Below are 25,273 nucleotides of genomic sequence, written 5' to 3'. Positions count from 1 at the left end.
ATTAGCTTAATATTAACTATTTCCTGACTATAGCATTAGCCTAATATTAACTTTTTTTTTGACTATAGCATTAGCTTAATAACTATTTCCCGACTACAGCATTAGCTTAATAACTATTTCCTGACTATAGCATTAGCTCAATAACTATTTTGTGACTATAGCATTAGCTTAATATTAACTATTTCCTGACTATAGCATTAGCCTAATATTAACTTCTTTTTTTCTTATAGCATTAGCTTAATAACTATTTTTTTTATAGCATTAGCTTAATATTAACTATTTCCTGACTATAGCATTAGCCTAATATTAACTTATTTTTTTATAGCATTAGCTTAATAACTATTTTTTGACTATAGCATTAGCTTAATATTAACTATTTACAGACTATAGCATTAGCCTAATATTAACTTTTTTTGACTATAGCATTAGCTTAATAACTATTTCCCGACTACAGCATTAGCTTAATAACTATTTCCTGACTATAGCATTAGCTCAATAACTATTTTGTGACTATAGCATTAGCTTAATATTAACTATTTCCTGACTATAGCATTAGCCTAATATTAACTTCTTTTTTTCTTATAGCATTAGCTTAATAACTATTTTTTTTATAGCATTAGCTTAATATTAACTATTTCCTGACTATAGCATTAGCCTAATATTAACTTTTTTTTGACTATAGCATTAGCTTAATGACAATTTTTTTTTTTACTATAGCATTAGCTTAATAACTATTTTTGGACTATAGCATTACCATAATAACTATTTTTTTTGACTATAGCATTAGTTTAATAACTATTTCCTGACTATAGCATTAGCACGTGCAGTGTAGAATGATGGTGTCAATTGTTATGGATTACAATTCATTCTAACTTCTTACTTCGGAGACATCCAGCAAGTTCCTGAAATTTCAGGTGGATGCGTATTTTTCTAAAGCCAAGAGATGCTCAAGTGCTTCCCGCTGTGTGCTTCACCAAACATAAATACACTCTCCCTTCGCATAGACCCCGCCCCCTCCCCTTCACTGTCACTAGTGGGGGGGGGGGGGTCACTTGGTTTTAAAAGAGCCAGGCATGACCACATGCTGTGTTATCTGGGTCATGAATTCTTAACCGGCAGCCATGCAGAGTTCAACCTGTTTACTTGCATGAATGCCACAAATAAGAGAAGGCCGTTCGGACACGCCACTGAAAAAAATCACATGGAAAAAAGAAAAAGGTGGATTTTTCACATAACGTCCAATTGCTGGATTGATTACTACTTATACACTTGTGACTGTAGTATATCACATCATTGTGTTATTGCAGGACAGGACAACTTTCAAATCATATTAGTGGCAGAAAATCAACCAAATGCTTTTTACTTTTCTCTGAAACATTGATTACGATTTATACTTAATCATTTGATATGGAAAAAAAGGCGGTGAGTCGGGTTCCCCGTTGTGGTGCATACACTCTGTTGGGTCAAAGGTAACCCAATTATGGATCAAAAATTGACTTTGAGGGTCAATTTGACCCAACTCAGAAACTTGGGTCAAATTGACCCATGTAGCAGATCGATCCATTTTTGACCCATAGTTGGGTGATTTTTGACCCAACTCTTTTTAGAGTGTACAAATAATCAGTTCAAGTGTATTTAACGTTTACATTTAATACATTATGACCGGTTTGTTTTTAAGAATTTATACAGATACATTTTTCCACATTTTATCTGTATTACATTCGAACAGAATCTTGATTTAAAGTAGGGGTTGTCCCGGTCCGATCGGCATGATTGGAAATCAGGGCCGATCACGTGATTGTCAGATGATCGAAATCGGCTGGAAAAAAAATCAATCAATCAGATTGTAATAATGTTCTGTATAGGCAAGAATAACATATTTTAGTCATTTACTTGATTTGAGTTACTGCTGATTTACAGCCATATAAAAAGGTATCATTTTGGGATACCTCTATTAAAAAAAAAAGATAAAAAAAAAAAAGAATAAATGAGTTAATTAAGACCATTTGAATGTGGTCTTCTTTTTCAGGACTCCGCATTGGCAGATACTCAAAATCAAGTCACTTGGACTTAGGTGCAATTTTTTTTTATTAATTTGGGACATCACTAATTTAAAGCCATACATTTCAACAACCACTTTAAAAAAAAAAAAAAAAAAGTCTGGTGAATTTATACGCGTAGTTGTTTGGAGCTCCAAATCAAAGCTCTTAAAGTGTGCAAGATGACTGACAGCACAAGTCAGACTTTCGGTCACTGATTGGTTGTTTTTCCTCAGGCGCGGCTGTATTTTTGATTAGCAAATTTAAAGGCAAAAACTGGTACCGAGATTTTCAGATTTTTTCTCAGTGCTACTGTCAAGTCATAATGACTACTTCAAAATAAAAAAAATACTTTTTTTTTTTTTTAATTGACTGCCTTGTCTTTGATGAACACTTGGGGGGGGGGGGGCGCTTTTATGTTTCTGCTAGTATTCAAGTATTTATTTGAGGTGATATTACTGGAAAAAAAACACATGATACATATATCTCATAGGTAGCTCAATTTCATTTTATGTCGACAAACCGAACAGAAAAGGGTTCAAAACGACTTTTTAAAACACAAAAAGTGCCTTTATGAAAGAAACGAATGAGGTCAATTCAGTGAAAGTGCGTTTTTTAGATCGAGTCCACAATAGCCGTAGTGTAAGTTGGTGTGTACTCACGGACTGCCTCCTGTTTGGGGTCCAACTCGCAGCAAGTCTCCTGGAGCCGTCCGACCTTCCGCTGCAGCCCGCGGAGCCTGTGTCCGGTGGCGGCCAGGTCGCCCTCCAGCTCGTGGAAGACGGAGCAGGCGTGTTTGGCCAGGTCGGACAGCTGGCGGAGGGTCCGAGCCAGCGCCACATGGCTGACGGACAGCAGGTCGTGGAAGGGCGAGCCCCCGTCCCCCTCGCCCTCCTCGATGCGGCACAGGGACCGGGGCTCCACCAGCCGCTTGAAGAACGGCATGTCGCTCGGCGTAAATCCGGCAAAAGTGCGGCGAAAGTGGGCGCGGACGCGGTCCACGCCTCGAACCACCACCGTGATCCGCTCGGCGTGGCTTCAGGTGCGCCCCATGCTTGTTGCATCTGGGAGGGCGGACTGAGGCGCTCCGGTCGTCTGCCTGCCTCCGATGCTGCCTGGCTTTCTTTTTTTTCTCTCTCTCCCCTCCCCAGCACAACCGCAGCAGCTCCACGGTAACTAGAGGTGGTTTTTAAAAACTAAAAGCGGAGGAGGTGGTAAAACCTGGAGCGGAGTACGCGGAGCACGCGGAGCAGGAACCTACTACAAGTGGACGACCGTGGTGCCTTCAGGGACGCTGGGAAAACACAACAGCGCACGAGATTCGAGTGAAAGTCAGATTAAACAAAAAACAACATTTAATTACTTTATTTTATTTTATTGCTCTTATACATGAAAACTATAACACAACACTATGACAGACTGCAGCGGAAAAGGTAGGTGACAATTTTGAAAACATATTTTAACTCATTCACTGCCATTGACGGCTATAGACGTAAAAAAAAATCATTTGAACCATTTCTATTAGTTTCACATTTTTTCCCCACTTTTGTTAACAAGAGTATGAAAACCCTTTTTTTTATTGTACATTTAGAACATATAAAATTTGTGATGAATTGTGAGTTAATTTATTGAAGTCATGCGATTAATTACAATTAAAAAAATTAATCGTCTGACGCCTCTAATTTTTAATAATCTTTTCTTCTCTTTTTTTTATTAAGGGCATCAGGCGATTACAATTTTTAATTGTAATCAATCACATGACTTCACTAGTTAACTCACGATTAATCACAAATTTTATATCTGTTCTAAATGTACAGTTAAAAAATGTTCTAGGTTTTCATACTCTTGAAAAAAAAGTGAAACTAATAAATAGTTTAAATGAATTTTTGACGTCTATAGCCGTCAATGGCAGTAAATGAGTTAATGATTTGCTATCTATCTAGCTAGCTAGATAGATAGCATTGTTGTCTGTAGACTTTGGAATTAAAGTTAAAAAAAATCCACACCTTGTTCAACAGTCATCACCATTGTTTGGCTGCCCTTTCCCTAAAATGGACACCTGGGGCCTTGCTAGCTAGCTAGCTTGCTAGCTAGACGGGTATGTGAATAAAATACATATGTAAGAATTGGGCAATTGGCAGCTTGTGGGATCACACTCTGAGTGACCCCTTGATTATCCCATCCATCCATTTTCATAACCGCTTATTCCTCACAAGAGTCACGGGGTTGCTGGAGCCTATCCCAGCTGGCTTCGGGCAGTGGACGGGGTACACCGTGAATTGGTTGCCAGCCACTCGCAGAACCCTTGATTAATTAAAAAATAAATTAAAATAATATATATTTTTTTAAACCTCCAAAATTCTTTAAAACAGGGTGATAAAAAATATACAGTACAATATGCAGTGTGTTGTCATGGAAACAGGTGTACAAATGGGGGGGGGGGGGGTAATCTGACCTAAAAATCTGATTTTTTTTCCAAATGATTATTTTTTTTTAAATACAGGGGAAAAAATGCAAAACTGAATATGAATCGACTGTAGTTTTAAGTTGTAATGTCAACATTCACCACTAGATGGCAACATGGCTGAGTTGTGCTTACCTGGTCTTATACCGCCCTCTACTACAACATTAGTAGGACTTCCTTTTTTTTTTTTTTTTTTTTTTTTTAGATATGGAATGACATGCAGGACAAACATATTATCTTAATAACATTAACATTTTGAGTGAGTTAATTTTTGTGAAAAAAAATTAATGCACAAAATGAGTTTGATTCAAGTTGCCCATCCCTAAATATATATAAATAGATCCATAGCAAAATGGATGGATTGATTTATGTGTGACATACGGAGTGGTATGCTTGGATCATGGAACGAGCATTTCCGTCGATATGTGAATCACCGATAGCTAGCAAAGATAGAAACCCCCCCCCCCCCCCCAAAAAAAAAAATCTTGTCGTCTGCGCGCGTGTGAAGGTTAATCTTTCGCCGCGGCCTCTTCATTCAGATGTGCTGAATGCGTGTTTATCTAAATCCCGGCCGGCTGACGGGCTAAAGCTCTTCCTGTTGCCACGCTTGTGTCTGGCGCTAACGCTAACGCTAGCGCAGAAGTGCAACCTTTGCAAAGCCGCGGTCGGGACAATTGGAGAGAGATGCCATGTCGTCATGCTTTGGCGGACAAAAGGGCCAAGTTGAGCGCACAAAAGATGATAATCTGAGCGCTCGGTGTCAGTGAGCTGCGAAGGATTAATTGGGCACGTTTTGCTTTTTCTTTGGCTTTTTTTTTTTTTGCTGACATTTATTTTGATACGGAAGGAGTTGCCTCGACAAGATTAGGGAGAGGAAGTTACATCACAAAGTGAGGACACTCATAAATAAAGGTGTTGTATTGTTGTCACTCATGACAAACGCTTGTAAAAAAACTAAAACTAAAACTAAGGCTAAAACTAATAAAACTTCGACTAAAACAAAGCATTTTTTTTTAAAATTTAAACAAACGTGCACTAAAAATGACTTAAAACGATCTTGATTAAAAAAAAAAAGTCACAAAGAAAAGAAAACTAACTATAATGAAAAATCCCAACTTTGTATTTTAAGCCTGGTGCATCCCGTATATAACTTAAGGCGACAAATGGCCGTCACATTTCGGCCCAGCTGTTATTGTGCAATGCCAAGCACATACTTTGAAGTGCTATTTATAGTCCAGCTGCCTGCTGTTAATGATGTCATCACGCTGTATTGATCGGACAGTCCCTGTAAAGTGAACATCAATTTGACACGCAGCAGAGAAGATTTATGCCGACAACCTGACCAAATGTGAATGATTAAAAATAATAATAAAAAAATAATAAAATCAAGCTGTGTCAGCTCTCAAACTTGTCCACTTCCACACTGTGACGACGAGGCGCTCTAAAGCAACCACACCGCCCTGTCCAGATGCTAGTTCCCAAGTCAGACTTTTAAGGAAAAAATTTCTTTCTCCTCGCTCTGCCGTCTTTCTCTGCGTGGCATGTGCGCACTCACAGCGGACAACGAGGTGCTCTAAAGCAGTCACACATGCGTGAAGCTTCTCTCCATACGCTGGTTGTCAAATTGGATTAAAAAAAAAAAGTTACCACTTCCTCGGCCTTCTGCGTTCCTCTGCAGGGCGGACGACGAGGCGCTCTAAAGCGACCACACCGCCCTGTCCAGATGCTATATCCCAAGTCAGACTTTTAAAGAAAAAAATTCTCCCGCCTCGCTCTTCAGTCTTTCTCTGCGTGGCATGTGCGCACTCACAGCGGACAACGAGGCGCTCTAAAGCAGTCACACATGCGTGAAGCTTCTCTCCAAACGCTGGTTGTCAAATTGGATTAAAAAAAAAAGTTACCACTTCCTCTGCCTTTTGCGTTTCTCTGCATAGCGGACGACGAGGCGCTCTAAAGCGACCACCCCGCCCTGTCCAGATACTAGTTCCCAAGTCAGACTTTTAAAGAAAAAAATTCACCCGCCTCGCTCTTCCGTCTTTCTCTGAGTGGCATGTGCGCACTCACAGCGGACAACGAGGCGCTCTAAAGCAGTCACACATGCGTGAAGCTTCTCTCCATACGCTGGTTGTCAAATTGGATTAAAAAAAAAAGTTACCACTTCCTCAGCCTCCTGCGTTTCTCTGCATGGCGGACGACGAGGCGCTCTAAAGCGACCACACCGCCCTGTGCAGATGCTAGTTCCCAAGTCAGACTTTTAAAGAAAAAAATTCTCCCGCCTCGCTCTTCCGTCTTTCTCTGCGTGGCATGTGCGCACTCACAGCGGACAATGAGGCGCTCTAAAGCAGTCACACATGCGTGAAGCTTCTCTCCATATGCTGGTTGTCAAATTGGATTAAAAAAAAAGTTACCACTTCCTCGGCCTTTTGTGTTTTTCTACATGGCGGACAACGAGGTGCAGTAAAGCGACCACACCAGAGTGAAACGTCTCTCCAAAATCTATTAAATCATGCAGATCATTTCATGCTAACCACGTTAGCGATCCTGCCATCATTTAGCGCTTCAGTCACTTAGTGTGTGAGGTGTTCAACAGGGAGCCAAGTGTGTCAGAGGATATTTTGGGGGACAAACAGTGGCGGAGGGATCTGGGAATGCGGCCATCACTAATGCTCCTGTTGACCTTTTTTTTTTCTCCCCCCTGCTCTTGTTGTGTCTGTGTTTGGAAAACAGCTGTTTTCGTCCCCCGTGTGCCCGCGCCGTTTCATCTGTCCGTGTCGACCTAATTGCAGGATGGGATCGGCATGTTGATATTTCCGTAATGACGCTGCGCCTTTTACTCTTGGAATTGGCGATCAGAGGGTTCGCTAATTGCCTTTCGAGAAACAACAGATAAGACACGCAGCTGTTAGGCTACAGTCTCGCATTAGCATGAATGCTAACAATGGCTAGCATCAATCAAATGAGGATAATGGAGATGACAGATAAGTTTAACTTGACAATAACAAAGAAGTATTTCTTGCAGAAGATTTGAGTTTTTATTTATTTGTTTAATTATTATTTTTTTGTACGTATCTCTTTTGATATATTAAAAAACAACTGTATTTTTTGGAGATTAAAACTTTTTTTTCCCAAACACGACTGTATTTTTATTTTAATATTAATGTACAAACAATTTGTATGGTGATAATTTTGTGTTTTGTGTAAAATGACAAAATATTTTTTGAAAAATGTGTAGGAGTAAAAAAAAAAAAAAAGAGACAAATAAGACAACATATTTTTCCTATTGTGTTATGAATAAAGCAAGTAATCTTTTACAAATATTTTTTAAAAATTTAGTTAAATTTGAATTTGCATTCTAGATTTAAAATTTTTAATTGTAATTGTAGGAAAAATTGGAACAATATCGTCGCTGACTGAGGAAAAAAGCAAAAAAAAAGAGAAAAGATTTTTAACTTAAATTATTTTACCTAACTTTGAATATTGCATGTCTACAATTTAGTTATATTTTTTTGTTTTGTTTCTGATATCGATGTATAGAAGTTCTACTTTCATTTGTCATTTTAAATTTGTAACACATTTTTGTGCATTGTAAATTAAAAAGAAGATACAAATGTAAATGTAACTATAAAAAATATATACCAATGTTAACTCATTCACTGCCATAAATTCATTGAAAAAAAGCTTATTAAAAATTAGAAAATTAAATAAAATTTTTTAAGTGTAATTAATCGCATGACTTCACTAGTTAACTCACGATTAATCCCAAATTTTATATCTGTTCTAAATGTACAATTAAAAAAATTCTAGGTTTTCATACTCTTGTTAAGAAAAGTGGGAAAAATGTTAAACCAATAGAAATAGTTAAAATGAATTTTTGACGTTTATAGCCGTCAACGGCAGTGAATGAGTTAAACTTGCTGCTTCCGCCAACAAACAGGCATGAACAAATTTGCAGATGAAAAAAAAACAAAAGTTTTTAGTTGGAAATTTGGATCGAAGAAAAAAAAAAAGAATTAACATCAGAAAATTCCAAATGCTTGCCTCTCAAAAAACATCACAAATTCACAAATGTGAAAAATAAGCAACTTTATTAATCACTTTGATTCCAGTCTTCATTTCAGTATAAATGACGTCATCATCACGACGTGGTCAGCATGCAGCCCAAGCATGCCATCATTTCCACTCGCAATCAACCCGCATGAGATGAAACAGTTCACAAAGCAGCACCTGGTTTTTGCATAGCACACCTGCTGGCATCACTTGTGCTGGATGAACACATTTTGTTTTCTTCATCCTTGTTTATTTCATTTTGACCTTCTTTATTGTCGTTTGGCGGATGCACAGGAAATAAAAGTTGCTAAAAACAAAACGTTTGACCAAAAACTGAGAGGAATGAAAGGTAAAAACGAACTCATTTGAATGCTGGTCTCCAACAAAAAATTGGCGCTTTAACTGAAAATGTTTTTTCGCTAAGTCTATAAATTGTGCTGCTTTTTTTTTTCCTTGACTCGCAAACCAGTTGGGAATATTTGCAGAAAATTTGCTTTTCATTGGACGGTGACCAAACAAGTCCATTCGGAAGGAGATTCGTAGTCAGGCCGTAGCCACATCTTAGACAACAAAAATGCTTTGCCGCCATCTTGTGGCGTCAATATGGAATTACAAACCTTCTTGGGTGGGCGATTTTCATTATTTGTGGCATTGTAGTGAATATATGAATAGGAAATATAGAACAGAACACAAAAAACTCATGACTTCAAAATTATTTTTTTCAGTATTTTTTTTTTTAGCCTGTCGTGCAAAAGTAACAGCATCAAAACGTCTGATCGCGATTGAAGGATTGAAAACGAACTGTACCACTTTTGCTTGTTGGTGGATTGCGCTCACTTGAACATTCGTCCCAGATTCACCGAGGACACTTTTTGGGGATTTTCCAGCTTGGGTCACGTGGAGGCCACGGGACGTAGGAGGTCCAGCTGGGTCTCCAAGGTGACCCTTTGGTGGTGCACCACCTGCAGCCAATAGGAGGGAGCGGTCACATGACATCCGCCATTCCGTGTCCGTGCAGTTTAACCTTCAACATTTGATTTTTTTTTTCTTGTCACTTTTAAAAGCGAACCGTGTTTTATTTTGCCAATCCAACTAAAATTGTCCCCGACCTCACCCCATAACTTCTAACAGGGGACAAAGCCTTGGCAGAGGTCTTCACCCGCCGCTCTCTTGTTTCCAGCGAGCTATTTGTCGCATTTGGGACGGGAGCTGTCTCGAATTTTCAAGCGGACAGTTGAGAATGCCAGCGGCCGGTCGTTGCTATTCCCGCCGGGCTTGCGTCTCTAAATAAAGACGCGCACTTGCTATTCTCTCAAATTCCAAACATGTCTCGCGAAGCAGCGGAACGCCGGCGATCCGGGCCCAGCGGCGAGATGATCTCGTGCGTGTCGTTCCGTCAGGCGTTGCGCTGTCATCAGACGTTGATGCCGTCGCGTTGATCACCGCTGGATGGTTTTACGGGAGGAATGGCGGGAACGTGACAGGTGCAGCGAGTGCAGATGCTAACGGCTAAACTGCAATCTTGTAATGTAATACTTTGTAACTGGACTTACGTAGAATTTTAAGTATCTGTACTTAACTTTTTTTTTTTTTTAGAATGCAGTAAATACTTTGTAGATATGCACATTTAACAGGTAATTAAGTGGTTGGTTTAGTACTTAATATAACGGCCAGGCTAACGTGTGCTAGCTAACTTTGCTCATCAGCTACTCAACTAAATGGGACTTTTTATTATTCTAACAGACCCGTTTTAGGAAAAAAAAAGACTTTTACTTCGAATACTTAAGTACGTTTGTAATCAGAAAATTACTTCTGATACTTGAGTACAGCAAATGTCAAACACTTGAGGTATTTTGAGAATTACTTATCTGATTATCACATCGATGAATCAAGTAACTTATAATAAATAAAAATAGATTTTGTATTATTATAAGAGTATGAATTTTTTTACTGTACATTTTGAACAGATATTAAAGTTTGTGATTAATCGTGAGTTAACTAGTGAGGTCATGTGATTAATTACGATTAAAATTGTAATTTTTTTTAATCGTAATTAATCACATGACTTCACTAGTTAACTCACGCTTAATCACAAATTTGATCTGTTCTAAATGTACAATAAACATTTTTTTATAGGTTTTCATACTCTTGATAACAAAAGTGGTAAAAAAAGTAAGAAACTAATAGAAATAGACGTATAGACTAATAGACGTCTATAGCCGTCAATGGCAGTGAATGAGTAAAACAACAAAATGTGTGTTGCTATAAGAGGTGGGGCTTGATCTGGTGAGTGACGTGGGTGTCAGTGAATGAAAAATATGAATTACAGGCAGAACTTTTGACTCTTTTACATTATTTTCCTTTAGTATTTTTTTTTACTTTACATCAGCAACAAAAAAAGGTCAAATATCGGCAATTTTTTTGCAGATAATTTTTTTTTTTTTTTATCAGTAATGTGTTAAAAAAAAATCCTTCCCCACACACACAAATTGGATGATTTGAAAAGAGCTAATTTTGGATGATAAAATCTGCCAGCTGACCCTAATTCCATGTTTATTTGTTTAATAACTTTTGACAGAGTGGCACGTGAATCTGCATTGATATCAGCCCTTGCAAATTTTTTTAAAAAATAAATAAATAATAATAATAAAAAAATATATATATATATTCCATTAATCCTTTCAAGCCTGCTTGTAATGAATGTAACTAGATGACTTTACTTCCTGTTACCATACTTGTTCTTCTACCCATGTATGATGGTCGACTTGAACCCCCGTCGACCCCGGGCTGCTGTGACGGCACCAACCGGCACCTTTTGCGTCGCACCGACTTGACAAAGCGTCAAACTGACTTTCTTGCATTTATCTGACAAGTGTTGGAATAACGTTAAAACGTGAAAAATCGCACGACCGTGCTTAGGGAAAAAGAGACAAAATGAATGTCTGCGACTTTTGGAATCACATTACAGGCACCCTAAGCCAAAGATCGTCATGTTATTTAACGGCGATGACCTTTTATAATATGAAGCATGATTATGGATTGATGAAAAAATAAATGCTGATGATGAATTTGCGCCCACCTTGAGCTGCTGCTGGAGCTCGCTGTTGAGTCGCGTCAACACCGCGTGACTTTCCTTGTTTTTGCGGATGGCCATCTGGATCTCCCTCTTCTGCCCGGACAGCGTTCTGTGACGGACAGAAATACTTCATCCGTCTTCATCCAGTCCAAACAACAAACCGAGACGTGCAAATAAATAAGCCCTCCGGCAATCTGCGTTTGTTTGCGCGTGGTCCGAGCGGCTGTTTTGAGTGGGATTAGGCCTTAAGATAAAAGGAAAAAAGCAAATAAATAAAAAAGTGATGCGTTTGCGCTGGGAGAAGTGGCTGATGCGGATTTGACATTTCCAACGAGCCGCCTGGAGACACGAGCGCGTATGTTACTGTCATTTGGAGAGGGCCCCGATACTTTAATAGCTGTGAGGGCAAGATTTACATCAAATATAGGAGATGTCATTTCAACAAATATTTGCACATCTTGTTTGGGCAACTTGTTTTGTCATCTCTTTTTTTTGGACAGAATTTTGTTTCTTTTACAGCTGTTGTGAAAGTGCTATACAAATAAACGACTTTTGACATATTTTTGCTAGACGGTGGTCAGCTCTTTGTCAATTTGGTTGCCAGATTTTTTAGTTTTTTTGACTGTGCTTAAAGTTATCATTCTTTTTTTCCGGTTTTATTTGTTTTTTTGTGTTTGTTTCATCACATTTTTGCCATAATTAAAAAAAAAAATCTTTATTTTCAATTTTTTGTCTGCCAGATTAATTTTTTGGTCAGTTTTTTTAAACTGTATTTTTGAAGTTATTGTCAGATTTGTACCTTTTTGTGTTTTAGTTCAAAGTTTTTTTTTAAATTTATTTTAATTTTGTTTTGGTTTTTTGGCCAGATTTTTGCCAAGTTTGTTAATTTTTCACACATTTTCAATATTTTTTTTTTTTTACAGTGTTAGCATTCTTGTCAGTTTTTTGTTGTTGTTATTTTTGTGTTTGTTTTATCATTTTTGCCGTAATTAATTTCTTTTGCTTTATTTTCAATTTTTTGTCTTTGCCAGATTATTTGTTTTGCCAGCTTCTTCAGTTTTGAAAAAAAATATTTATTTTTGAAGTCATTGTCACATTTGTACTTTTTTGTGTGTCATTTTTGGACAGGTTTTTAGTCCATTTTAGTTCAAGTCCAAGTTTTGCAATTTTTGGGTATTTTAATTTTGTTTGGGGTTTTTTTGCAGATTTTTGCCAAGTTTGTTAATTTTTGCAACATTTTTCCCCAATTTTTCTTTTAAATGTATTGTCAAATTTGAATGTTTTGTCATATTTTTTGTCAAGTTTTTTTTTGCCTGGTTTTGATTTAAAAAAAAAAATGGTAGTAATTTTCTTTGTTGATGTAATGAATTCACTGATGTTACATCATTTTTTGCAACTTCCATGACATGACTAAAATCTACCAAGATTTCAAATTGTCACGTCATAAAAATGACCAAAATTGAGTTTGACACGCTTGCGAAGGATAACAAAAGTAGCAATCGTTTGTCAGTAGTGCACATATTCCGCCTCTTCCGCGCTGATATTGCAGGATATCGCTGCGTGAAAGAGGCTGTCGAGTTGACTCACTTTTGAGTGGCTTTTAAGAACGAGCCAGTAGATGGCGCCAAGCACTCCACATTCTGACTGTCTGGCCGGAACTTCCTTCGGACGGGCTTCTGCGGGGCTTGATTGTGAGTCGGCCCCTGCAAAGAGGCAAGACGCGTCACGGCAAGAATTAACATCACGTGACGACTGTGCAAATATTTTTGAACCTGTTGTGAAGAATTGGACACGTCTTCGGTACTTTGATGATATGCGGAGCGTAGGGAGAGTTCTTTGGCTTTCTCGCCGCTCTCCTCCTGAAAAACATAGAAAGACATTGGGCTGACATTGCGATTGGCTGGCGAACAATTCAGGTTGTACTTTGACTTTCTTTTTGCCCAAAGTCAGCTGCTGCAAGCTCCGGCTCATCCGCAACCCTAACGAGAACAAGCGCTAACGGAAAAAACGGATTACAGATAAGAAACTTCAAAGGCTGCTTATGCAGTAAGGAAAGACGTCTTTCGGATTCAATCTTCCATTGTCATTCCCAAAAAAAGATGAATAACCTAATTGCCACCGTTTAAGCTCTATATGGAAATACTTCTGCACGCCCTACACGTGAATTTCTTCTCTTGGATTGCAAGATGAGTTGTGTGGATGTTCAAGTTCGCTCCGTTTCCTTGTCATGCGGGCGGATTGAAGGCGCTCGTGTTAGAGCGAGCTGACCTCAATGCGGCGTCACACTTGAAGTGCTTTTCAGTGATGCTGATGGTTTAAACAGGCTCGCGGCTCTGCAGCTGATTGAACCAGAGCGAGAGAAAAAAAAAAAAAAAAGAAGTGAGGAATGGATGGACACTGGAAACATTTGAAAGGCGGTGCTGGATCTTTTTAAAGTGGGAGTCAACCTCAAACATTTCTTGACAATAATATGTTATATGTCACCGCACTAATCTCAATGTAACATTCTGATTAATATTACATTTGTGGAATATGAGTTATGAGGCAAAATCCAGCCATTTTTATTCATCTCACGGGGCGGCCATTTTGCCACTTGCTGTCGACTGAAGATGACATCACAGTTACTCAGGGCTCGGGCAACGGCCAATCACAGCTCACCTGTTTTCTGAAGCTGAGCTGTGTTTGGTTGTTACCTATAATAATAATAATAATATAATATAATTAATTATATTTATATCATTTATAATTACATTAATTTAAATTTAATGTATTTATTATTTATTTATTAAAATTTATAAATTGAATTTATAATTATTAATTATAATTAGAACATTATTTGTTTTCTTCTTAACTCATTTGCTCCCAAAAACGTATAAATATGTTCTATTTTAAAAGTTATAAGTGTCCCAAAGACGTATTTATACGTTTTTTATGTTTTGTTTTTTTTAATGCTAGAGCATACAGAAGGCTTTGATGGAGCCTCTCAACTGCAAAGAATGGTTTAAGAACTGGTAGTTATTACACAAACGGATACAGCAGGTGGCAGCAGAGCAAGAGATGAACCAGGGCCACGTTTACTCACATTTCTTAATAGATTTGTGAATAATGATGAAACTTAGATATATTCTAATGCTAATTGCGGCAAAATGGAAACAGATACAAATATATTTTTACCTTTTTATGTTTTTTTTAAACATAAAAAACTTAAATACGTGTTTGGGAGTGGAGCACAAAGTATTAAAAAAACATACTTATACATTTTTGGGTTTGAATGAGTTAATTTGCCTGATGCAATGTCTCCTTGGCTGTTGTGTAGAGTGTTTCTCAATAAAATACTCACACCGATATGAGTAAGCATAGTTCGATTGCGATGTCGGCTCACCTCTTTTGTGAAGCGACTGAAGTCTGCAAAGTTGGGCTGCTGTACTTTAGCCGAAGCAACCTGAGACCACAGAGAGACAAAAGTTTAGAATGTTAAAACTAAGATGCACGAGGTTCAGCAATTTTTATTTTTGACAACTTTTTCCACATTTGAAATGTGAGTGGGGTTACAGTAATACCTTGATTTAAGAGCACCCCAATTTACGATTTTTTTCAAGGCACGAGCAAACCACTTGAACGCTTATATTCATGATTTCAAATCGTCAAATCAAACCTGCAAGGCGGACGGTCTGGGAGGGAGCGCTGGAGGAGGGGGCAACCATCCACTCATCAACCCTTTCAAAATCAAGAAAAGTATCATAATAAGTTAAGTTCCATAATAAAAAAAAAAGAAGTACATGAATCAGTAAGTTGTAAGAGAATTGAAGTGAGTGAAATGCACCTGGCGCCCCCTGCTGGAAGAGCTTGTTAAGGTCCAGCGAGGAGGCCCTGGAGTGGCTTTTTTTCTGGGGTCGAGGCGGCGGCGTGGGAGGCTCCTCGGCCTTCCTTATGGCGTCGTCAATGGAGGTGCTGGAGTAGGACCTGGAGAGGAAGCGATCACGGTCGTCATTGAAGAATTGGGCCCGACTGAGCACATTCGAGCCGAACCTTGGTCGAGTTTTCATCTTGCTGTGCGGGTCAAGGTCGCGAGAGGACGGCTCTGCCAGGAGAAAAACATTTGCTTTGAGAAAATTTGTAGAAAAAAAAATCGACTTATCTGCAATGTTGTGGTTAACGTTGATTGTTTTTATTATTTTTATTCTGATGTTTTATTTGCATTACCTGGCCTGTGGGAAAAGGTGGCAAATTGCAGAGTGGCTCCCTCTTTTAACGTCTCCACGCCCCTGAAACTGCATTCTGCAATGTTACAAAGATTGTTGACATCATCAGTAAAGAAAGAAAGTCCACTGGAGTGTATTTTTCTCATCATTGTGCTTATTTTCAATAGAATAATTCTTTCAAATAACCTTGTTTTTTACTTGCTTCCTCTTTGGAACCTTGTTTGGCCTTGGTCGCACTTGTTGGGAGCTTGATGCTCTGATCCTGCGTGACAGTAAAAACATTAACATAAATGGCATCAAGTGGTTCTCCATTTTTATTTTTTTATTATTTTTTTTACAACAGAGGAACCACCTAGAAAAAATAGTAAAGAAATGTTTGGAAACAAAACAAGCTGTATTGTAAATAGAAGTTGAATACAACTGAAATTTATTAAACAAACTGGATTTTAAAAATAAAAATAAAAACGCCACCAGAACAGTATTGTTTGCGTACCACTAGCGGACATAGAAAAAAAAATAATAAATGAAAAAAATAAATAGTAAATCCATGTTTGAAATTTTATTGTAGAAATAAATCGAAATAATGTTAGCAATCTTGAGGGTAAAACTAATTCAGTACAACCTACCGCAAAATGAGTCTTTGTTCAACTGCAGTATATATTAAGGTTACTGGCGCCCCCTACTGGCATGAAATGTGATACTGCACATGAAAGGACACCCAGTCAACTTATCTTTACCGTCTGACGGAATCCTGTTGCGCCATCTTCAAGGGCGATCAGAAACTGAGAATGCTGAAAAAACAAAACAAAACAAAAACACCAATATCAAAATATACATTTCCTTCACTTTTAATATTGAAATAACTCAATTTCACGGCCTTTTGTCACCAAACACTTCTTTAAAATGTAAAAAATGTTTTCCTTGAATTCTAATGTATATGGTTTCACTTCAGTATATACAAATTTATATTATTGCATTTTAGAATAACACACAGTAATAACATCATTAAATTGAATGTAATGAAAATATTTTTGCTCAACTCAATCTTATTTATAAATCAATTTAAAGCAACCATTGCTGCATATGTTTTATCTATAACTTATCTTCACATACTTGAGGGGGGACATCCTCATCTGGCGGTCCCGATCCAGGATGCAGGCCGGGGGGGAGGCTCTCGGGAAGTGGGTAGCCGTTCTTGCGGGCCACGATCAAGTGGAAGGCGGCGCAAAACTCCGGGAAGGTTAAAGCGCCGTCCCGGTCCACATCGCTCAGCTCCCTAAAAGTTCAAAAGAGGTTGAGAAACTGCAACTGAATCATTTTTTATGCAAAAACAAAACAAAACATGAAAACGCACTGAATTTAAAAGCTAAAAACAGCATACCTCAGATTCCTCATCATACCACTAGAGGGAGCCCACACTTTGAGAATTGCTGCTTTTGATGAAACAAGCTAAAAATATGAGCTAAAAGCAGCTAACAAGTCCATTTCAAACTACACGGCCCAAAAATTCATCCCAGTTTAACAGTCGCTGTCATGAACTGACAAACTAAGACTCAATAGAAAAGCAAACAAAATACATTTGAGAGCATGGTGGTTGCTAGGCTAACGGAGCAGCTAGTCCTGTGTGTCTGACAACAACTTCACATAGTTGGTCATGAGAGTGCGATATATTAAAATGTAGGGAAAAAAATGTGGCGATAACGAGATTATGTCATATCCCCACTAATTTTTAGTCCACTATATCGTTATTAGAAAACACAACATAAATGTATTTTAGCATGCAGCATAGCTAGCATAGCATACCCTAATTTCCCTCTGATAGCTTGTATGTTTTTATTAACAGATTAGAAATAATTTACCACCTTTTTGCTTAATTTAAAACCTGCCTCTAAATGAATTAGCGTAATTTAGACCTTTTTTTTCTTCAGTATATAGTAAATAAATCATCACTTGCCAAATGTGTGACAGTTCCGGTATGGGAAGTTTGGACTTTGTGAAGAAGTTCTTTGCAACTGCACCTGGAAAAACAGGTTAAATCCACTTACACTTAGGTGAATATTGTAAGGATAATATGTAAAAAGTATATTTAGGGAATGGCGGTTCATTATACCCAGTATTAGAGCCCCCAGGTCGGGCTGCAGGCTTTTAAACTGATTGGTGTAATACTCGCGCTGTTCCTCTGTGATCCTCCAGGGGTCGTCATCGTCACACTCCTGCTGGCAACCCCTCTCTACAGCATCCAAATAAGAGGTGAAATTATTAAATTAACGACTAATCAATTATCAAAACAGTTGGCAACTATTGGAATCTACAACTTGTTTAATTTAATATTGTCCAGATCCTCTGAATTTCAGCCTCTAATAAGCAAATATTCAGATTTTTGTAGTCCTCCATGAAAGCAGACGGATTTTCTCTTTGTTGAATTATAATAAAATATTTGAAAAACAATGAGCAATTAATCCGTTTCATTAAAAAAAAAAAAAAAAAAAGATTAGTTGATTATTAAAACAATGGTTTGAGCCCTATACTATAATATGTAAAGCAAAGTTGGAGCTATTTATGAGAACGATGTCATACCCATGTACGAGTCGGCCATCTGTCTTTCTTTTGGCGTGCTGTACTGGTAGGTGCGGTACGCCAGCGGGGAGCGAGGCGGCGAGCTGCCCGGCAGCGGTGGGGGCGGCTCCTTCCAAAACATTCACAAAACGCGTTCAACTAAAAATAATGACCAAAACGTGTTAGCCAAGACCTCTGGCCTTGGTGAAACGACACAAGGGTTTGTTAATTAGCGGAATTCTCCGTCTGCTGCCAGCCGGACGTACGTGTGACGTCATGCTGAAAAGAGCTTTTCCACATTCAAACTGTCTGCGTTATGTTCGTTTCGTCCGTGTGCACGCTTCATTAGTGGAACATTTTGTCCTCCGCTAATCTTTCCAAATGGAGGCACTTTCTGCTTTAATGTTTATGGCGGCGCGGAATGTCTTTTGTGTTTTATCTTCATTCTCAAAGTGTTAATTGGCTGAGCTGCTGGGAGTGACATTGCACTGCTGGCTGGACATGCAAGCCTAAAAACAACAAAAATCTTATAAAGTTATAAACAGACAAAAAATAAAAAAATAAACACAGGTCAAGATCTAAAGCAGGGGTGGCCAAGTTCGGTCCTCGAGAGCCACTGTCCAGCCTGTTTTCCATGTCTCCCTTCTTCAGCCCAGCTGAATCTAATGATCAGCTCATCAAGACGCTTTGCAGAAGCATGATAACGATCCGATCATGAATCAGGTGTGATAGTGGAGAGAAACATGGAAACCAGGCTGGATAGTGGCTCTCGAGGACCGAACTTGGCCACCCCTGATCTAAAGCATTCCACCATTATGTGTAACACTTAGCAACAAAAACTGCCGGCTGTTTGTGTAATAACTACCATTTCTTCAACTGCAGTTGAGAGGCTGCAACAAAGCCTTCTGTATGCTCTAGCATTAAAAAAAACAACAACATAAAAAACATATAAATACGTCTCTGGGACACTTCAAATGTTTAAAATAGAACGTATGTATACATTTTTGGGAGCAAATGAGTTAATTGCATTTCTATTCATTTGAATGGGAAATCCAGATTACCTTCTGCTCTGCACCCAAATCCAAACATCGGACCCTGTCGCACTGGGCCTCGATGGCGCCGGGCACGTTGGCGATGTATCTCATCTCTGGGTCTGTCGTGATCCCCACAAATCTGGGCAGAGGTAGATCTGCGATAGACAGAGTTATTAGGACCTGGTTTGGTTTGGCATCGTTTACGAATGTTCACCATGGAAACTGATGACCCAAAATGGCTGCCACGTCCCACAATGCAACACAATTTCCCGAACATTTTAAAACACCTCAAACGCTAAGGTGCCCATTTGACACGAGGGCGAGCTCTTCCCACGCGTTGACCCGCCTGATTACATCCAGATTAGGCCGCAATCCCGTCAGGTTGAAAATAATCTCTTGATCTCCCTCTGGAGACTTACTGGTCGATGTGCTCTGCAGGTGGACGGGCAGACCAGCCTGGGCGGCGGCGAGCAGCTTGAGGGCCACGTAGAAGTGAGTCGTGCCGAAGTAGCCGGCGCGCTTCGCACCGCACACTTCCGTCACCTGGCGAGAGGACGGGGAAAAAAAAGTCAACCAAAAGTTGGAGTTCAAACCTGGTGGCGCAAATGACAGGAAGCGGTCGCAAAGAAAAAGTGTCATTATAATCCTGCAATAAATGCTTCACGATGTTATAGAATTTAAGAGAAAAATATATTTTTTCTAACACATAGAAAATAAATAAATGAGGGGTGTTAAAATGAGTGCGTTCATTTTGATTTAATTTAAACTCAATTTTTTTAACGCACGATTAATGACCGCCCCTTACTTGGAAAGCCTGTACTGGTGGAATTCCAGTCGCAAACGCAGCAGACACGTCCACGTCAAAATTTAGCAGTAATACATTTTATAATAATGCGTATATTTGTGGAGACTGGGGTCAAGTTGTATTTTACCATTTTTAAAATGTGCAGAATTTCACAAGTTACTTCCTGTTAAAGATTAGGTAGCTTTTAATATGATAAGAGAAATGCACTGAGCTGTCACCAATGTCTTACAAATGCAATTATGCCATCTAGTGGCAGAAAAATCTCAAACTAAATTTTATGAATTTTTATGAAATTACTGTATCGATGTCTAAAAGAGGCAGCCATATTTCTATTAGTTTAACATTTTTCCACTGTTAACAAGAATATTAAAACTTGTACATTTTATTTTATTTTTGATTAATCGTGAGTTAAGCGATCAATTACGAATTTTTAATCAACTGACACCCCTAAAATAAATATATACATCATTTATACACAATAAAGCCACATTTTTTTGAAATTATCTAGTATTTAGAATTTTTAAAAACTATATTAGAGAACATTGTAATTTGAGTATTTTTGGGTTATTTTTTTGCATATATAAAACGAAAAAAAGGTCAATTACATTACATATTATTTTCAAGGAAAACAAATGTAACATTGCAACTTTTAAAGTGCCTATTAAAAGTGTACACACTCCTGTTCAAATGCCAAGTTCACTTGATATAAAAAATGGAAAATTATAAAACATAAAAAAAAAAACTTAAAATAAAAAATTTATGGTCAATGGACTGCATTTATATAGCACTTTAACTACACCATATGGTGCCTAAAGCGCTTTACGATTAAGCTTCACATCCATACACCAGTGATCGACTGCTGCCAGGACCACTCGGGGTTTAGTGTCTTGCTCAAGGACACTTCGACATGGCCACCAGGGGTGAGGATCGAACCCACATCCTTACAAATGGGAGACGACCACTACTAACGCGATTGGCATAAAGACAACCAGGAACCCCCGGGCCGCGACTCCATCCGGCTGCTAATAACAATAACTTCATTATACGCGCCCGTGAAAGGTTAATAAAGTTCATCCGCTCAACTGGAATGTGATGCGGGAGCTGAGATTTGTCACTAAAGACTTTTAAGATTGGATTTACACAACAGGTCAGGGTGACCAATTCCAAGTCTGTGCCTTAAATCAAGCTGCTGGAATTTAGCTTTGATTTTTTTTTTTTTTTTTTTATATTAGCTGACTGCTCGTTGCCAAGCAGAATCCACGGGGCGGACAATTTAAAAAATAATTATCATAGGACATCATACTTGTTGTTTGATTTGCAATTTGGAACAGAAGGCACTGCTTCCCACTAAAGCAGGAAAAAAAAGGGGCAAACCTTTTTAACGGCACAAAGTGCTCGAACCCGGCTTGGACTGGACCATTGCATAAAAATGACAGTTAGCTACTCACACACACGCATTGAGCCATTTGATCTATGGACACCCGGCGGCGATAAACAGCGAGCCTGAATAGGCTTTTCAGGCTGCACATACAGTATATTACACTTGGTCATTTTTATTAAACCATTAAAAAATAGAGTAACAGTCAAGGAAGGAGAGGGTTGCCACAGAGAGAGCACGTGGGCAAGAATAAAAGAGACAAGTGGGAATGGGCTCAGCTGCTTCTTCTAAGCAACCACTTTCTAGGAACCAGAAGGCAGAAAACAAAAAAGATCTTTCACTGCAAAGTAACCACGCGAACGGATGGTGGCCGGATGTTGTGACGCTCACTGCCGCAATTATATGCTGTTATTCCCAAGCGTCCTTAAGCTATTTAATGACAACGCAGTTGGAGTTAACTGTAAAACTAAACACACGATATTAAAAATTACATCCACAGTATATTTAAATACAAAACATGCTTCGTTTTAAAAACGAAGCATGCCTAGCGCTAATGCTAAAAGCGAAGGGAGGATTCCATTCAAATGCTAACAGGAAGTTAGCATCGACTTCGGGAGTGTTTTTCCTTCAAATAATGAATATTCACACACAAAACCTATGAAAACAGATACCCACAGAAAAGACAATACCACACAAAGGCAAAAATTCTTCGCAATGTGTAAAAAACGAGTTATTTTAATAGAATTCAATCGCAACTTTCTTCTGTACTCACTTTAAGTATGTATGCCATGGATGTACGGCACCACACTGCCCCCAAGCGGCCAAAAACGCACAGGAACAGTCAGTATTTGTTTTGTTTTTTCAGTTGCTATTATTTAAGTTTATTCTATTCTTATAGTTTTATTTTGTCATTGTCCTTTCAAGTAGTATTTAAAGTTGGTATTTCAAGAATCTAAAGACTTTCTTTTGTCAAAATTCAAGGATGCACACATCCAAGGTTATTATTGTTATTATTTTTTGTTTTAACACACATTTCCACATGACATGGCACGAAATACAATCCCAGAGGTCCCAGGTTAGCCCAGTAAGTCCCAAGACTTGTGAAAATAATGCTTTACAGCAGCTTTATTATTGACACATACATCTATACAATAACCTTGTATACTTCATGACATTTTTTTTTTAATCATACTTGTCATTCAAAGCAGAGCATCTTAATAGAGTTGAGTTTGTGCGTAAGTGACACCCATTGAAAATGATTTTTTATTTTTATTTTATGCATTACATATTTTTTTAAATAATAAATAAAAAATGACTTGATACTTCAAAAACTACCAGTGAATAATGGGGAAAAAAAACAAAAAACGATGAAGAGCGCAAGAGTCACCGCGCACACATCCTGGCCGAGGCTCAAAGCGCCTGCTGTCAATCAACCCCGATCTGCGGCAGTCAGGAAGGAAGCCGCATGAGCTCCGTGCCAAACTTCCTGCCGGAGCACACCGACAGGCACAATAGGGTGGTAACGGACCCCCAGAAAACCCCCACCGGAATGAATGCACAAATCTGATAAAGCATCATGATGGCTCAGCAAAAACACTCACAGCAGCTAGCTCATAAACTGCGGCTGCTAGCTTCACCTAGCATAGCATTCATACAAATGCTACTGTGTGTTCATTTAGCGGATTTGTGGAAAGCATTTTTCACAGTATGTATAAAATGTTTGCTTGGGTTCTCTTTGTGTAATTTACCGAAACATAATGACTTAGCTTGCTAGCTAACATCAGCTCTACGGTCTGCTATAAACTTCCGTCTGTGCCATTAATCCAAGGAACAGAAAAGTCAATTAATTAGCCCATTCCTCAAACATCATATGTTTCTACGTCATCTCGTTTTGGTTCAATTCAAGGCCCTTTTCACACTGCGCTTGGTTTTGTTGTGCAGGGATGACGGCAGTGTGGTACTACAAGAGGCACACAGGCTCCATCTAGTGGTATGTAAAAACATAATCACCTAAGTGCATTTCAGTTGTATTTAATGTTTTAAAGATGTAGCACATTTGCACTTAATCTGGATGTCTGCTTGTTTAATTTTTTTTTTTTTTGGTCTAATTTTATTTACCTTTTATTAGCAGAGCATTTAATAGAATCATTATTTAAGAACAGTTGACAGACTGAGCGCTATTTATTTGGTAGTGGTACACTACTTGGTGTAAAAAAGTTTGTGATAAAGATAAACGGTACATAAATTAACCCGTCTAACCCTTTGTTGTTGACATTTTGTTTTGCCATTTTTCCTGTGCCTTGGCTAGCGATGGCAAACTGTGTTAAGGTGTGCCCCTTGCACGACAAACCCCCTCCCACCTCTTCACCCCTTCACACTCACTTTGTGCAGCACGTCAGCAGGCAGCTGGGACGCCTTGAAGAGCTCTGCCACCTTGGAGGAGGACAGCTGCTTCCCGGAGGGATCCGCCTGACACAGCCCGTGCAGACCTGAGTAGTAGCGCTGCTCGTGCTCATGCAGCGGGATCACACCTCCGGCGCACACCGCTGCAGACACCGCGCCACCGCCGCCTTCCGGCTCCATTTGATCGCTCCTGACCACCGCCGCCGCCGCCGCGCTACAACCGAGTGATCATACTGCACCGTGCTCACACCCCGGCTGCCGTTCACACCTCAGCTGCGGATCATTCACTCCCTGCTGGCCGTCATGATGATACAATCAAGCTGCAGTGCTACGCCGCGGCTGCTGGGGGCGGTAGAGCACTGAAATACATCCTCAAGGATGCTAGCTGCTAACGTAGCAAGTTAAATATCAAAAGGCATTTAAAAAAAAAATATATATATATATATATATATATATATATATATATATGTTACACATATATAATTATTGTAGACGAATAGAAGTGAAGAAGAGAATCAATAAAATGAAAACCCAACAGGGTGCATTAAAAATAATCTTAAATGCCACATAACTTATAAATATCACTAATTACCAGACAAGCAACCGAAATTTAGAGGTAGTCATTTGCCAAAAAATAAACTTTTAAAGGGCTAACTTAAAAACACTTAGATGCCATAAAATAACCCATAAATATAAATAATTACCAGTCCAGTTTAGAACAAAAGAAAGCACGTTATCACAAAGCGCTGCAGTACATTTTCATGCCTGCTAGGGGCAATAGAGTGCCTTTATTTTACAGTAATCAATTAGCTAGCTTGATAGCTAACAGGATTACTTTGGAATTAATACATTAAAAACAGTCACTTACTATGAAGCATACAATACAGTCAAATTGTAAACTCTACTTGCATTATTATTATATCCCACAAAACAATGTAACACTGGACACATAAAAATAGCACCGTCATTGACTTAAAAGGAGAAATTATGCGTTATTTCCCCTCACAAGAATGACAGAATCTGCAACTGTTGAAGGCACTTTGGTATCTGATTACAGAACACACAAATAATCATCACGAAAATTTAAAATAAAACAATGTATTTTGAAATTCAATATAGCCTAATACTGCATGTGGCAGCCTTCAAGTTTGTCTTGATTGTGCTCTAGAGGAGCACTGCCATCATGTGTCCAGGAAAATAACTGCATCTCCATCTTTTTTTTTTTTTTTAAACAATAATTCACTTAAGATGTCACTTCGTTCCGTAAAA

The 25,273-nt window shown here is 38.6% G+C and overlaps 2 protein-coding genes across 3 annotated transcripts in view; both read right to left on the bottom strand.

Annotated features, from left to right (window-relative positions):
- Positions 1 to 3,187, bottom strand: part of nhsa (Nance-Horan syndrome a (congenital cataracts and dental anomalies)) — a 63,635-nt gene extending 60,448 nt beyond the window's left edge. For both annotated transcript variants that reach the window (XM_077584391.1, XM_077584392.1), the window contains exon 1: positions 2,702 to 3,187. In XM_077584391.1, the coding sequence (XP_077440517.1) occupies positions 2,702 to 2,984 (283 nt within the window). In that variant the 5' untranslated portion in view covers positions 2,985 to 3,187. The remainder of the gene's footprint in view (positions 1 to 2,701) is intronic.
- A 5,374-nt stretch (positions 3,188 to 8,561) lies between these two features.
- Positions 8,562 to 24,348, bottom strand: reps2 (RALBP1 associated Eps domain containing 2). Its single transcript, XM_077585106.1, has 18 exons — positions 23,984 to 24,348; positions 19,838 to 19,961; positions 19,446 to 19,573; positions 18,406 to 18,514; positions 17,939 to 18,058; positions 17,779 to 17,846; positions 16,942 to 17,100; positions 16,566 to 16,619; positions 16,015 to 16,090; positions 15,830 to 15,904; positions 15,656 to 15,707; positions 15,450 to 15,589; positions 15,282 to 15,343; positions 15,009 to 15,068; positions 13,399 to 13,485; positions 13,214 to 13,329; positions 11,630 to 11,735; positions 8,562 to 9,512 (listed from the first exon to the last, which is right to left on the bottom strand). The coding sequence occupies exons 1-18, from the start codon at positions 24,182 to 24,184 to the stop codon at positions 9,444 to 9,446; spliced, it is 1,806 nt and encodes a 601-aa protein (XP_077441232.1). The 5' UTR covers positions 24,185 to 24,348; the 3' UTR covers positions 8,562 to 9,443.
- Positions 24,349 to 25,273: the final 925 nt, after the last annotated feature.

Source organism: Vanacampus margaritifer, chromosome 13, assembly GCF_051991255.1.
Source record: "Vanacampus margaritifer isolate UIUO_Vmar chromosome 13, RoL_Vmar_1.0, whole genome shotgun sequence".
NCBI classification, from domain to species: Eukaryota; Metazoa; Chordata; class Actinopteri; order Syngnathiformes; family Syngnathidae; genus Vanacampus; species Vanacampus margaritifer.
This window is presented reverse-complemented; position numbering and strand designations above follow the sequence as displayed.

Bases quoted from the DNA above. Each gene is read 5' to 3' on its own strand.
- reps2 (XM_077585106.1), bottom strand. From the start codon at position 24,184: ATGGAGCCGGAAGGCGGCGGTGGCGCGGTGTCTGCAGCGGTGTGCGCC. The intron at 18,059-18,405 runs GTATGACATCGT...TGGATGCTGTAG, and splicing joins GATGGCCGACTCGTACATGG to AGAGGGGTTGCCAGCAGGAG. The intron at 16,620-16,941 runs GTATGTGAAGAT...TTGTTTTTTCAG, and splicing joins ATGAGGATGTCCCCCCTCAA to CATTCTCAGTTTCTGATCGC.